At 35.3% G+C, this 16,423-nt stretch overlaps 1 protein-coding gene across 4 annotated transcripts in view; it reads right to left on the minus strand.

Annotated features, from left to right (window-relative positions):
• The window catches only part of LOC117435678 (amphiphysin-like), a 78,032-nt gene that overhangs the window by 39,135 nt on the left and 22,474 nt on the right, over positions 1-16,423 (minus strand). For all 4 annotated transcript variants that reach the window (XM_034059033.3, XM_059018730.1, XM_059018731.1 and 1 more), the window contains exons 3-9: positions 15,119-15,173; positions 14,083-14,177; positions 10,275-10,370; positions 8,467-8,574; positions 7,512-7,597; positions 4,985-5,060; positions 111-193 (exon numbers count right to left, since the gene is read on the minus strand). In XM_034059033.3, coding sequence (XP_033914924.1) covers positions 111-193; positions 4,985-5,060; positions 7,512-7,597; positions 8,467-8,574; positions 10,275-10,370; positions 14,083-14,177; positions 15,119-15,173 — 599 coding nt within the window. The remainder of the gene's footprint in view (positions 1-110; positions 194-4,984; positions 5,061-7,511; positions 7,598-8,466; positions 8,575-10,274; positions 10,371-14,082; positions 14,178-15,118; positions 15,174-16,423) is intronic.

Raw genomic sequence — 16,423 nt, forward strand, 5'->3', positions numbered from 1 at the left:
GTATGTATGTATATAAGTTAGTAGGTATGTGTGTGTGTGTATGTGTGTGCATGTGTTTCTGTATGTGCGTGCGTGCATGCGTGTGTGTTTAGGCTTGCACAGAGTAATACCTTGGTGCTCCTTGGATAGTAAAGGCCTTGTCAGCATGTTGCTCTCCCAGCTTGGTCATCACCTCATACAGCTTGTGACACAGCTGAAATAAGCAAAGACACAAAATGAGGAGTACTGTTAATGATATGCAGAAAACAAACTGACAGTGCGCACCATCTAGCCACCTGTCTATCTTTAAAAGGACGCTCAAGGAGACAAATGCTAGATATGATTCATGGACGGGGGTGGGGGGGTGGGGGGGGGCATTTCATCAGAAGCACTCTGCTCTTCAGGCTACTCAGCTGGTACCACCAGTAAGAGAAGGCCTACTTCCTCATGCAGACTGAATTGCAATGTTCCTGTGAGTGAGCACCAATCACGCATCAACGTCCCTGCAGGAGAGACACACACACAGCTTCCCTTTCAATCATCGGTGATGTTTTCTGTTTGTAGTTCTTGAAAGGTCTGCCCCTTAGGAAACATGTGAATGTGATTTTCTTCAATGGCCTTAGCGAGGGAATTGCCCGTCTGGGACAAGCTTTCAGACAGTCGTGTTAACCTTGTGCCAATAATGTAGGGCTACACAAAGTGTACTGTATTGTGGATTTTTCACTTTTATCATGTTTCAGCCTCATACTCTCCCTTCTTTGGAAGCAAAGTCACTTTAAGAATGGATTAGTCAATATTTCATTAAGTGTTTGCCCATAGGAGACTGCTTTACCATAAGATCTCCTGATATGCATACAAAATCCTGCCAAGAGCACACATCCTTCCAGTCACCATAGCAACAGGTCAATAGCCAGCTGCCTGCATTGTTAGAGCACTGTGTGTCTTCCTTTATTAATTATTAAGCAGAGAGATTCCTGCACTGTCAGCTCCAACACTGCATTTAATGGTAGCTTTCAAAGATAAAGAATACAAAGTTAGCAATGGCTAATTTTATGGCTACATTTACAACGGATATAGAGGTTGCACACTATGATTGTTGTGCTATTATTTATATTTATAATTAAACTTGCATTGCATTAAAAAGGATGTTTATAAAGTCTTAGTAAGATTTTAGAACAATCTTACAGATATGTTCCAATTTTACTCACCTAATTGTGGCAATCTGGGTTTACAGCAGACGTAACTGGAGCATTCTTTTTTTTTTATATCACCAAGCATGGTTACGTTTAATTATTTGAGAAATGTTTCTATTAAGATTCCCTCATAGTACAAAAAGGATTGTTCCTCAATGTTTTGTACTAAAGTGCCAACATGCTACCGCTACTACTAACTAAATGAAGTTTATTTTTTTTTAACTACGAAAGTTAATATGTGTTTTGTTTTTTAGTTAAATTAGCAATGGTTATCAGAATTGCTACAATGTAACAGTTAAGATGTACGATTCTTAACTTCAAATCAATACATTTTCTAAGAAAGGCTATAATTATTACAAGATAAGTATTTAATATTAAAATATTTTTCAACACCAAGATTCAATACTACAGTGCTCCCCCTTTATAAGGCAGCCCTTTATACTACGGAACAGGTTATAAGGCGGTACATGTAACCGTGTCAATCACACCAAACTGGCACTAGCCTACCCCCTCCAGGTGTTCCACGCTTGGGACACACATTTCCAAAATCTGGCAAAAAAATGTTCCAATCTGGTGCCAGAAGTTGTTGTAAACATAGCCTATGTGTGCCTAAAACTGAGTCTAGTTTTATTATAATATAAATGTTAAAGCATTCTCATTCCTGTTCTTATTTATTTATTTATGTATTTATTTATTTAATCTTATTTTTATTGTTAGATCATTCAAAACACCACGTTTTTGGAAATTGTAAACAATCCAAGTCATTTTTTGTACTCAGTTGTACTACCAACGTGAAGCAGTTAACAACTATGCTTCTAAAGACAAATTTTAGATTTATGAAAATAATGTTTAAATGAAAATAATGTTGTATTACAGGTGTTATGGAGACAGGGGGCCATAAACACAAGATGTTCATTCAACATTAAAAAACAGATCATCTCAAAATTCATAAATTCTGATAAATGTAGGACTGTTGAAAGTACATGACAAGCTATTATTAAAATGGGATGCTAACCATTGCATACAATTGTTCATTTTTAATGATCTATAACAACACACATGCAGATCGACATAAAGCTAAGATTTGGTTAAATTAATGTTAAACTTTGTTGACAAAAGCACTACAAACTGCACTTTAAAATTGCAATAACCTTTGGAGCAGATGGATAAACAGCATTTTTCAGGGCCCAACTGTGATTCATGGTCCAATGTAGTTAAATGACTGATAACCTCTGCTTTACTCTGATCAGTTTATTGTAATAAATATTGTTTTAGTACAATGGAAGTTTGGACATTTCCAGAAATGTGACATGAACTACAAACAAATCTCAGCAGTAAAGCATTAGAAGTATACATGACTATTTGTAACCAGTATATTATATACAGCCTCTTTCTAATCTGTATGTTAATCTGCATCTGTATATTACTAGATTCTACAATTTAATAAATTATTAGTGGGAGTATTTAAAATAATACAGCACATATTCATTTGGATGTACATTGTGTAACCTGCAGTATTAACCTTTTTCCAACAAAAACAGGTGACTCCCTTTTTATGGGCACAGGCAAGTGAGCAGATTACAAGGTTTCTAAATACACCTAAAATCAAAACCAGGCAAGCCATGTGGTATAACTACACATCCTGCTAATCCATGCTTTATATATCCTACCGAACAGCAGGGACAGAATACCAGTGTACCATCATAATGTAGACTTGAAAGTCCACTGGAGTTACGAATTACTAAAATGTTTGAGAAATGGGACATATCTATTTCAAATCTATTTGGAAGTTGTTTTAAAAATGTGACATTGTGTGATTCACATTAGTAGTAAATTTACAGTAATTAAAATACATTTCACAATGGTAGTTCCCAGTGATACGTGAGGGATCTGTTACTGTGACATCACATTGGTCAGTTTTAAATTATTATTTCTCCCATGAATAGTGAAACAGTTGAGGAGGCCCAACCCTCCAATCTCTAAACCATAGTGATGACACTGATACAAAATGACATCATGTATCAGGAGAAAATATATATTTCACCATGAAAGAGAAAGATAAAATGTATAAATGTGGAGTATTCTAGTGGAAAATTAAGAGGACAATCTCATTAGGATTTCTATATAAAACTTTACAAAATCCCACCATGAGTCTAGTCAGGTAAATATTAGGTTGGAGGTTCTGATATAGAATCTTAACAGAGAAGTGACACAAAGAGAACCATTTCCTCTGGAAAAAAAACAGTGTCAGTCTACCATCAATAAAACCTCTTACCAATAACTTTCCATTTTGTGTTTTTAAATTTGCCTCTTCCAATGTAGTGCTTTGTTATTTAGCTTTTTGTTAAATGTGTACAACTGGGAAATCAAGACAGCTGGAGGGTTAAAACATTGTAGACCACACATTAACTTGCACAGCTTGCCTGCATTTCCACAAACTACCAGAAAAATTCACTGAAAGCTGTTGTATTTATTTATAAAGCTGCCTGCCTCTGGGAGCAAGGGATATATTTATTTTCTGCAGTTATCTTTAGGCAAGGTGTCTTTTAGAAAGTGAATGCACTTAGAGCTGGACTACAGTGCAAATCTAAGGTAAACAAACAGTTGGTTCAGTTCCACCGAAGACAGCATTTTAATCGAATGCATATCCTCCTGTGTCCCAGCAGCATCTGCGTTTGCTTCCACTGTGAAATATTGCTTGTCAAGGAGGAGTGCTTGATTGCTTGTTGAAGTCAAACCCCTCCAAGCACTTGCCAAGCTAATTCAATTGTATTTTTGTATGAGACGAGATCTATGATTTACATATACTTAACACATATCCATAATATGTGTTTAGAATATATTAATACATATTTAAAAACCCATACTTTAGTTATATTTCGGGCATTCTGTTTTAAATTATGGATTTCAAAATAATGTGAGGGAGATGTGGAACTGTTGTACTGGCATTTTAACATGCACTAATTAAGCTGCCACTGTGCTAGTCTAAAAACACTGCAAAGTGCACTTCAGTTTATGCTAAAGGCATGCATGTGTCCTCAGCAAAGCAGCATGCAAACACTCAGGACAGTGTCAATTCAAAGATACACTTGCAATGGTCAATTTAGCAGCTCAGTTTATAAATATGAACATTTCCACTCAAAAACAAGTCATTCATAAAGGCTGATAACATTGTAGGTATTAACTGAAATATCTTTTTTTAGCAACAAAGCTTCTTACATTCGTCACACTTTTTAATTAAAGAAATCCTTAACCCTTTAAGTACCAAATACATTTTGCTTTGAAAAAAATCAGAATAGATGCTGTATTTATGTAAATTGATAGATTCTAAATGAATATTTCTTCACAGAAAAAAAAATGAAATGCATTGTTTTGGCTACAAACTGCTGCGTCCCATTTTGAGGACTGTCAAGTTCTCATAATCAGACCAGCAGGATTTCACACCGTCTATGCAGCTCAACACATAGAACATTGAGCTTTATCATCACTGCGGGTAGGAAAACCTGCCCATAGTGGCTTCAGTTTCTTATTTTATTGAGGCGTCATAAAATAATCATAAAAAGGGCTATATTTGCAGAATCAATAGTTACATTTAGACTTAACTTAAGCGGTTAACAAAATTAGAGTAAGTTATCATAACAATATGGTTAAAGAGAAAATTTAAATAACTGGTAGATGCCAGTTAAAAAGGCTCCAAAAATGACAAAGTAGCCTGAGGGCAATGGCACTTAATGGGTTAAACATATGTATACCACAGTATTGTATATACCACATTCTAAATAACGTGTACAGTAACTGTCTTTCATACTTACAGCTGAAATTTCTTTATGAAACTTTGACTCCAGGTTTGTTACATTCTTGAATGTGTTCACGTAGAAACCAACTCGACTAAATTATTAAAGAAAACAAACAAACAAACAAACAAACAAGAGATCAGTAGTTGTTTAATTAAAACAAACATTTGTTTTTTAGCACATCCGCATGTAATAAAATTGTATTGCTTCAGGCATTACAGTATGTCAGTTTTAAGAATGTATCATTTTGATATAAAAAGTATGTTGAAAAATATATCACCTACATCCACCTACCCATACAGTATGGGGATGGACAGTGAAGTTCCTCCACATAGCCACAGATTCGGACATTCAATACAAATATGTAAACATCTCACTACATGACTGTCACTGGGGTACACCTGTGATAGTAAAGTTTCATTCAGATATACAACACAGGGTGCCAGTTACAAATTAAATTAACAAATAGTACTTATTTAGTTTTTTTTAAAGTTATAACGTCACAATTTAGGAGTTTTAGAATTCCTCCAATAAATATATTTTTTTCTGAAAATGAGGCGGCTGTATTTTTATAGCCAATGAACTGTGTAGAAAAAACAGAGAAACGCATTGTCCTCAAATCTGGCTGACTCAGTCACTGAGCACACTAATGCTCTACTGTGATGGCCCCAAGCTCTATGAGCTGTACTCCCAACTCTTCCAGTCAGAGAAACCCATCTGAGATTAAACACTGCTGGCTGGATTCCATAGCAATTGCTTCATTTTGAGCAAATGGAAGCTCTTTTGTAGTTGATAAATATGCTTATTCTACCGCACACACACACATGATAATATGTACACTACCCTGACGCTCCTACAAGTATTAGGACAGTAGTGAGCCACGGGTTCTAAAACATATAGATATTTCTGGTATATTCAGTACCATTACATTACATAATTATAAATTAAATATATTTGTTTGAGACAGAAATACAATGATTCTTGGTTGTAAATCTCCCTCCCGACCTGTGAGGGCGCTAAGCAGCGAGAACAGAGTTCCCTGGATGGGCTGGCCTGAAAGTTCTTTCCCAGGGTTCAAGGAAAGTCGGCCAGCTAGAAAGGGGGCGGAACTCCATTTCATTAATGCATTGACCCGGAAGGGAAACGATGTGGCAGTCACAGATTGGAGGGGCGGATGCACTCATTTACCAAGGGGTCATGTGTGACGGCATAAAAGGGGACGGAGAGACGCAATCTGTTCCTTCGCTTTGGTTTGTGTTTTGAACCTGGAAGGACTGTGAGAAACCCTGTGAAAATATACGTATCGTGAGTGTTTTGTTTGTTTGTCTGTAATTGTCTTTTTTGTGAATTACTAGACGGCTAACAAGTTCCGGAGCTGTCGCCATGGGCCAGCACAAAGCTGGAATAGCACTTCACTACTGTCACTGATAAACTTGTATCACCCACCACGAGCACTACTGCACGCACCCAGGACTGGTGACTGTGTATGTATATTGTGGGATGGATATATTTGTGTTTATTGTTTGGGACTGCAACCCTGTTATTTACTCCGTGCAATACACACTGTTGTGTATTGCTGGGGTCTTATTATTTGGTCACCAGACCTGGATAAAACAATAAAACCTTTCCAAACTGGATTATAAATCTCTGTCTGCTTCATTACGCACTGCATCACTCCTGCACCTGTATCCACTCAACCACTTTACCACAGGCAAGCATGGGGGAAATGTCAGCCTCCCGCTCATTTGTGCAACAAAGACATAACCAAATTACTCTTCCATGAACATCATGTTATACTGTTTTACAGGCACACGTTAAAGCCAGTAAGTGGGATAAAAGGAGCCTACACACTATATTCATATGTTTCTACGACTAGGATAACACAACTCAATACCATCCTCTTTTGGGCAAAGGCTATTAAAACACAGATAGCATTCCTATGACAGAGATGCAGCCCAAAAGTAAGTGGATAAAAATTATTAGAATTTTTACAAAAATTATACAAATAGCAAATCTTGATTTACAGGGACGGGAAGACAACAAAAAAAGTTGATCAATTAAAAAATGTTCATGAAAATACTTCAGAATACAATACTGAACAGAAATCAAAGATACATATAGATATGAAGGTGATATAACCAAAAGATTAAAGGGTGCATCAAAAAATTTACCAATAAGTTAAAGCACAGAAAAGTAAAGTAGTTATGTAGCACGCACTCACTGAAACACACCATGTCAAAAACATTGTGCAGTACATCGGTATCTCTATGTGGTGGTACCGTATAGATAATGGATATGTAATAAACTTACTTGCTGCATGGAAATTTAAATACAAAAAGCAATGTACAATGAAAAAAATATATCACCTTAAATATCTTATAACCAATGTCCTTTTTCAGGTTCATCAGAAATGTATGTATCAGCAGTTCCCAATATACAGCCTTGTTACTAATGTTTATAGAACTTATCACCAGCCATGACGCTGGGCATCCCCACAATACATACTGTATCCCTCACAGGGGAGGATAACAGTGAAGCGTCTCACCTGTCCCACAAAGACGGGAGCTCTTCTTGCAAGTCTACATTCAGTTCTTCAAATACTTTCTGTGCTTTGTTGAATTCTTCTTCTGCCTGCAGAGATCAAATATGTATGAGACCTTCAATATAAAAAAGAAGGTCCTAAAATTTAGAGCACCTTTCTATATTACAAATCAAATATAGGGTCCATTAAAGAACTGTGTACAGAACACAGTGCAGCCTCCTTGGCTGTTGAGCAAAAGCACTATCATAGTTCACTTACTGTTCTATAGGGTCCTTGTATAGAGGTAGACACATTTGAAGCCTCCCATACAGTTTATACTGGTGATTATTATATGGCTGACCTTGTTAGCTTTATTAGTAACACATAAAAATAATGGCCACAAATTCATAATGAATTCCAGCTGAAAACCACAGGAATAACACCTGACTGTCTTATGCACTTCCTCCGAGTTCTGAAGTAATTCATTTTGAATTCAGTCCTGTCAGTTCATCATGATTTAAAAAGAATTTGGTTCCCCTTTCCCCTCCATCCGTTCCTAATGAATCCACTGTTTATTCTTCACTAATTCATACCCTCTTACTCTCCCACCAGGCGGTTGTGAGACATGTTAATTCATGCATGAACACATGCCTTACACATATGAAAACAACATGATGTGTTACAAAGGAACATGGAATGAATACAGGTAATTAAATCCACATGAATTAACAGGGCTGAATTAAAAATGAATTACTTCAGAACTCAGAGGAAGTGCACAAGATAGTGTTATTACTGTGGTGTTAAGTCAGAACTGATTAAGGATTTTTGGCCATTATTTGAAAGTTTTTCTGCTTTATTTAAAGTATTACTGGGACCTCCTTTTATTGTGAAGAGAATCTTTGGTTCTTCACTTGATTGCTTTTTAAATTGATTCAGAAATACAAATATTGAAAACGGCAACAACAAAAAGAAACCCTACCTTAGTCATCTTGCCATCATCTTTTCTTTTGGCGTTCTGTAGGGACTCTAAGTGATGCCTGGCGCTGTCATAGTCCACCAGCTTCCTGCTACGCTTCGCAATGCGAGTCTGTTAAAGAGAATTTCAGCCCATAGATAATAAGCAACATCAGCCTGCAGTCTGTGCTGGCAAAACTTGCAATGCAATTACAGTATTCCAGTAACCAGAGAACAACCGAATATGTACATTAACACATATGCATGGTTTCACAGACCCAGATTAGAACTAATCTTGGACAACCTAATGTTAATTTAGGGATGTCAGGACTGCTCAGTCCCTGACCACCTTCCGGCACCTCCTCAAGATACACCTCTTCAGACAACACCTGTAAAACTCAACTCTTCCCTTCTGAACAATATAGCACTCTGCCTTTAATGCACTTTAACTTGCACTTATCTGTATTTAATCCTGCACTTAACCCAATCTATAGTATTTTGTACCCTAATGTAACTATCAACACTGTTATCTGCTCTTGAACTGCCCCAATATCAAATTGTACTGTGTTTTGTATTTGCTCTTATTAGGACTGAAGTAATTGTATTTTGTATCTTCCTCTTAATTGTACTGTAATTCTTGATATGTATGTTTTGTATACAACTGTAAGTCACCCTGGGTAAGGGTGTCTGCTAAGAAAAATAAATAAATAATAATAATAATAATAATAATAATAATAATAATAATAATAATAATAATAATAATAATAATTTAGGTAAGGTAACCCATTAATGCTGTTAGATATATTACCTTTGGGTTTTTAGTAAGAAACCACTTGTAGTCCTTAAGTTATCCATCTGTATTGTTTCTTATTAGTTTTGTAACATTGGCAGTTTTATTTCCTTTTCAGAAAAATAGAGTAAAACACAGTAAACAGACATGTAGGCATTTAAACAGATTGTCGTTGCCCAACCAGTGAGTCAGTAGTTGAACTGAACAAGATACAGTGGATCTCACTACTTTCCTCAGCTAACTGGGTTAAATTTTCAGAACTGTACTCCAAACTGTCATTAGCACAATTTTTTCAGAAAGGAAAAACACAAACAAAAAAGGTACCAAACCAGAAATAAACAACTCAGACTTTTCAGTTAGAAGCTTGTAAACAGTCTTAGGCTGTTTCGTATTCATTTTAAATTTGTAATTGGTACTTTTTTCCTTTGAACTGTGCTAATGATAATTTGGAGTAAACAGTTTTGAGAATCTAGCCCATTATTATAAAAACTCTAATAAATATGCATCACGTTAGGTAAAAATTGAATTGGTTGATTACCATATAACTTACGCATTAAACAAGACAGTGGGGTCTATTGAATCTAAACATTGTGGTTTATATTTTTAAAAGAAGGAAACTTTGTGAAATCCAACATCCCTAGTCTCTGTAAGAGTATTTTGTTCTGTAAAAGTAAGCAAAATGAAATGGTGGCAGTATTTAGATAAAGTGAGTTGGTGACCAGCTAAGAGTTGGGAATTAGAACAAATATTTATTGGCCTCTTACTTGGCAATCCTGCACGTTGTTTACAGCAAATGGATTCATTTAGGAGTGTAGGCAGACGAAATTGATTTCAGAACTTTACACAAAATTTGTAATTGACCTGCTCTACAAACCAACACTAAGTCTCCTGAACCAACAAGAACAGTTGAAAACCATCAAACCACCAGCTCTGACCAGCATACACCAGTGTTTGTCATTGCTGGAATTTTCCTCATGGCCTTTTAACCAACAAGAGGTTTAAAGCAATATAACTGAAATTTGTTAAAACATAAAATGCTGTACTTTAATGTCAGGAAACTGTCCCAGGTAAGTATCCAAGGTTATAAGGGCCCCATCCACCAGCCTCTGATGAAAGTCTTCCCATAGAGCATCACAGCCCTGCAAAATCAAGAAATGCACGTTAGCAAGGGCAGAAAATAACAGAACGCAATGGAACATATCACAATGCAATGTCTTCCTCTGCCTTTCATGCTATGTTCAAGGTTTACCTAAAGCCCCCTTAGCTTCCCCAGACTGTACAGAACAGATGAGAGGAGAGTCACCAACCTTTTTATTAATTTGCCTGTCTCAGTTCAAACTTAATATCAGAATTCACACTGTGTACATACATTTCTTAAATGATTTATAATAGCATTACAACAATATCGAACTTGAGTCGGAATCAAAACAAAGACCACACTGATTTATTATGGATTACTCTGCCAAACCATACCTTGAAAAAAAAAAAATCATAAACTATAAAGGCATAATGTTTAGAGACCTGCAGTGAACAGAATTAAATTCTTCTTATTAGTGACTGACTCAATATTTGAAGAGGTAGATGAAGACTGAATAGGTGAACACAGCACAACTTATATAAAATCACTGAAAAAATCCTGCTAGACTAACCCCAAAGTTAACATATTTACTTGAGCAACACTGTACATTTAATAAGTGTCAGTTATTGCAAAATGCAGCACCACACAGTATGTGTTTAGGAAATTCAACTTTCCATCAATGCCATCTAGTTCGGATATCAGTGGGACTCATAACACCGCAGTAGCTAGACTGGTACTGAATTGCTGTTTCCAGCCTATTCATATTGGTAGCATTAAGAACTTTCTGATTAGTATGGATCACCAGAATTTACTACCTTTACTTTCCAAATCAATAGGCCTCTATCACTGCATACAGTATGCCACAAGAATGTTGAAAGGCATCTTCTTACCAAAATATGCAGTGCTGGGTATATAAGATATAAAAATCATCACACCATACTCAGCAGCCTGCAGTTAATCCACTGTCTGCAACAAGCAAACTGTTACAAAATAATGATTAAAGCAATGAGCTCTATTTCATTTACTTATTTATTTATTTTTTCATTCTTTAACCAGGAAAAAAAACCATTGAGACCGAGGCCTCTTTTACAAGAGTGTCCTGGCAAGATGACCAGAAACAGACAGCAGTAATTTCACATCCCTAAAAACAACATCACTCTAAAAGACAATATCATCATACATTCAATCTGGGATCAGAAACATTTACACTTTGATAATTCTTGGAACCGACTCATTAAAATGAATGTATATCATTATTCTTCTTTTAGCTGATACATTTGAGGTATTTATCTGATACTCTGTCATATCCTGGATACTACTGTCCAGACTATTCCATGCCATAGGGGTGCTGTAGCTAAATGCTGATCGGCCAACCCAGGACCTTCTCCAAGGCACTTGATAAATAAGTGCAAGACTAGATCGCAAACTATACTTGGGTATATTTACCTGTATCGAACCTAGGTAACCTGGCAACAAACCTATTAGTTTTACACACAAAAAGTACCCAGTGTAATTGCCTTCTACATTTAAGTGACATCCAATTTAAAGAAGCCAGTAACTGGCAGTGATGGGTTTGAGGGTGGCATTCTAATACAAATCTTGCTGCTTTGTTCATTAGTCGATCCGGTTTTTTTAATTGCTTAGCAAAGGCATGTAAAAATAAAGTATCACCATATTCAATGAAAGGGAAAATGCAGCTCTTTATAACACGATTTCTACTTTGAAGCGTAAAGTTTTTTCGCTGTCAAAAAAGAAAAAAACAGTTTTAGAGCTATTTTCTTTGAGATAGTTAAAATATGCAGATCAAACTTCAGGAGTAAGGAAGTAAGCGCAAAGACAAAGGCATGTTTTCAAAGTCATCTTGATATACCTCTAGGTTGTGTTGAGGTACTCGCAATAATTTGTACTAAAGAAGAATGCCCTCATCAGGTTTTATCTGAAGTGGATTTGCGTTCTAGTTAAATGTAAAACTTTCATATATCATATTCAAAATAGGTCTATACTGTTGTTTATATTTAATTTATATTTAATTATTTAGCTATATATTTATAGCTTGATTTTTCTGTTCATCCAAGCTGTCCCAAAACGTTTCAGTACCTGAACTCAGTATCTTTGTCTAATTTTCACTTCAGAGTAAGTCTTTTTTGACATACTGCTTCAAAGTCATCTTTGAGGTGTGAAAAAGCTTTTGACTGCAACTAAGCAAGCATATCTAGAGCTGCCATAAGCACTAAAGGAAGGCAAGGTCTGTCACCTCACATCCAAATCACCCATGTTGTATCTGTGGTGTTGGTGTGCATGCAAAATCTTGCATTAAAGAGCCACTATTTCTATGCTGTATATCAGCTGGTTAATCAAACAATGTATACATCCAATAATATTCTATCAGTAATTCCAATTTACAGAGGCAAAGGTTATCGGTGTAGGTTCAAAGAAGATAACTAATGACAGGAAGGTTGTAGTAAGGTTTTTCTATCATAAGCCCATTTTGACAAAATCAGCTCAGTATTGTTTGTATCACCTTTAGAATCTTATTAGAATATCAATAACAAACATTTGAAAGTAAAGGAAGGTGTCTTGATACCAACCGAATACCAAGTTACAATATTCAAAAAGTGTGAAATGGAGTATGGCTTATACAATATGCATGGTCATTCGATCAACACACTATGCCATCCAATTTACAGCCAAGTCTCAACAGCGTGATCAATGCATTAGCTGAAACTGCCGTATCAAGCGATCAAAATGCCAGTACAGCATTTAATTATGTAACACTTGGTTATACAAATGAACAAGAAAACTAATCATTGCGAAAGGGTCTGTTTGACTGCTAAATTTTAAATCATGTAATAATAATAATAATAATAATAATAATAATAATAATAATCATAATAATAATAATAATAATATATTATTATTATTATTATTATTATTATTATTATTATTATTATTAAAACATTTATAAATAGTTTATTAAGAAAAACAATTTGTAAGCTCCCAATCCACCTGGAAGGCAATTCAACTATTTGAAATAGTTAAACTATTTTGTTACAAGCTTTTAGAAGTTACATTATTGTCAGTGTCACTGAGAAATGAATAATAAATAAATAAATAACAGTGCACACTTAATGTTGCAGGAGGCAGACGTTTAACACGGCAGGAGGGTATAATCGTTAGGAATGCATCTGTCCTGATATGTATTTGCTGGTTGCGACTGGAAAGTAGCTGTTTGTTCACAGGTCACCTCGCTACCCACTGCCTTAATCTAATGAAGCCATTTCATAAATATCACACAACACAAACAACAGGGTCCAATAGTGAGATTGAAAATATCAAAAAGTACATAAAAGCAGAATCAGACCAAAAGTGATTGATGAAAATGCTTTTTTTTTTTTTTTTTTTTACATGGCTCCAAAACTGGAACAGTTTCCAACTAACCGTAATATACCTGATATGCTAAAAGCATTTAATGGAAATCGTTTTATTTGTTAACACCATCCTTTTGTTTTAGTTAAGTTTTGCCCTGCCTTGTGTGTTCTAAATATAATTTTTTTTTTCTGTTTGGTTATTTTGTATTTGTAATGGCTGTCATGCTTTGTACAATATTTTATTTTGTTTAGTGTCTAGGACACCACAGGAAATGAAACCCTCATCTTAATTTGCTTTTAAAATCTTTTAATTAAACAAAAAAAAAGTTTACTGAAAATGTATAATTAAAAATATGTATTTTATTTTAACAAATCTTCAATGACAGCATGGTCATCTTAACTCACCTTTCCAATGAGCATGATGTCATCCGCGCCATACCACTCAGGTTCATAGACTTCATGTAGAGACTCTGTTAACTTCATGGAGGCCTCCTGCATCGCTAGAAATCAACAAACTAAGAATTAGCCTTAAACGTTCAGACCACCAGAACCCATTTCACATTCATACATGTGATGTAGTTCTCCAGCAGTCAATATAATCCAAATATGCAGTCACAACTGCCCTGAAATAAAGAGACCAAGCATTCCCTCCAGTCTTTAATTAAAATCACGTGTTACAGAATAAGAAACAGACACCCCCTGGATGTTTAAGAGAACTTAGATTATTTTACTTTGTTGTTTGTTTTTAGTTTTGTAAAATCAATCTTTTAAAAAATCGGAGTTAATTAAAGACTGGAGTAAATGAGAATATGGCTCTTGATATCCTATTGACAATCCACTAAACACCAAGCCCCCTTAAAGCTGAAGTATGCAACAATCATGTTTATTTTCCATACGTATGTATCAGAAAGCAGAACCTATTCATTGTCTAGTTTAACAGTCCACTAAAGTCGTTTTATCTATAATTACACAATCCTCCATCAACCCATGTGTCACTATGTAACCCCTTGAGCATAAGAGGCATGCTCCTGCTACTGCTTGCAGTAAGATACAGGTATTTTCAGGCTGGGTGCAGCTGCTATTTTTAACATGGGCATCAAAGGTGACAACTGAAACAAAAAATAAATCCATATGAGACCCCTTTAAAATCAATGTATAGATCAGCTTGTAAGGAACTGTGGGCATTGGGAGGCGTTTTCCTTTTCCTTTTCTAATGTCTTGACAAACACTGTAAGGCAACTTGCTTTTAGGTTCAGCCAGACACTGAAGATGGTTTTAGTTTCATATTGATCTCTGGAGGCGGTGTGAATAAAATAATAACCTTGACCAGCTCTTATGAAGCAGTCTGGCTTGGCTTTGCAGAGAAGGTGTGCTGATTGCACTGGGATTTGCAACCTTCAAATTATTGCTGAGCACAGACTCATTTGCTCAGTTTTCTCACCTTTGACAGCAGCTAAATATCCCCGCAGTTCTCTCTGCAGTCTCGTCCCCTCTGCCTGTAGAAAACAAAATACACAAAAGCCAGGTAGCTGTTTATCTGGTCAGATACAACATGCCTAGAAACACCTGCTGCATGAAATACAACCATATAAAATAAGGTAAAATAAAATAAGGTCTCTTTTTACTGTTAAAATATCACTATCTCACTAAAAGACAATGAAACATAAAAACATCAACCACAAAATATCTTAATACATATATTATGAAAATGAGTATCCATCAATTCCTGTAGTGTGGTCTATATACCTACTGTTTTTTTCAGTAACTTACTGTAACAAATGTTAAGTGTGTTTAAATTACTTCAGAGTAATAATTTACAACGATTCATAAGTAGATACTGAAGAACGTACACTAATGTCTATACCCATTTTCAAAACATGATGAGCAGTTTTAAAGATATTGTGTGTAGAGTGTGTAAGCAAGAACATTCACAATAAGTTGAACAAATAATGAACAAATATACTTCCCCATGGGGGCTATTCAATACCATAACGAAAGAACAAATAAACAATAGACACAAATAGAAACATTGGGATAATTATAAAACTAAAATATCGAGCTAACAGTGCACTAGTAAGGAACAGGCCTTGATACGCATAACAGCATATTGTTCCCTAAATGTCTTGTATTCTGAACTTCGAATTTACTGTTTAAATAAGACTTTAAAGGTAATTTTAAGATCATCCTCTTCGCGTTCAGTCAGAACGGTATACGATTTGCATGCTACAAAATGTTCAATCATTGAATAAGCAAGAGTTAATGTTAGACATACCATAGTATTTGTTCAGCATAGGTACAGTGTGTGTGTGTGTGTGTGTGTGTGTGTGTGTGTATATATATATATATATATATATATATATATATATATATATATAGAGTGCCTTGCAAAATTATTCAGACCCCTGACCAATTCTCTTATATTACTGAATTACAAATGGTACATTGAAATTTCGTTCTGTTTGATATTTTATTTTAAAACACTGAAACTCAAAATCAATTATTGTAAGGTGACATTGGTTTTATGTTGGGAAATATTTTTAAGAAAAATAAAAAACTGAAATATCTTGTACTTGTGCCAAATGTCAGAAATCTGCTAACTTTGACTGCTGCATGCAAAAATGCAATTGCAAAATATGTTTTAAAAAATAACTCGACCATGGCTATTCAAAATACAGATTCTTTTAGAACCTTCATGGTTGGTTGAGCTGCTCATTTTGCATGCAGATCTGGCTAATAATATAATTAA

The sequence above is a fragment of the Acipenser ruthenus genome, chromosome 3 (assembly GCF_902713425.1).
Source record: "Acipenser ruthenus chromosome 3, fAciRut3.2 maternal haplotype, whole genome shotgun sequence".
Lineage (NCBI taxonomy): Eukaryota > Metazoa > Chordata > Actinopteri > Acipenseriformes > Acipenseridae > Acipenser > Acipenser ruthenus.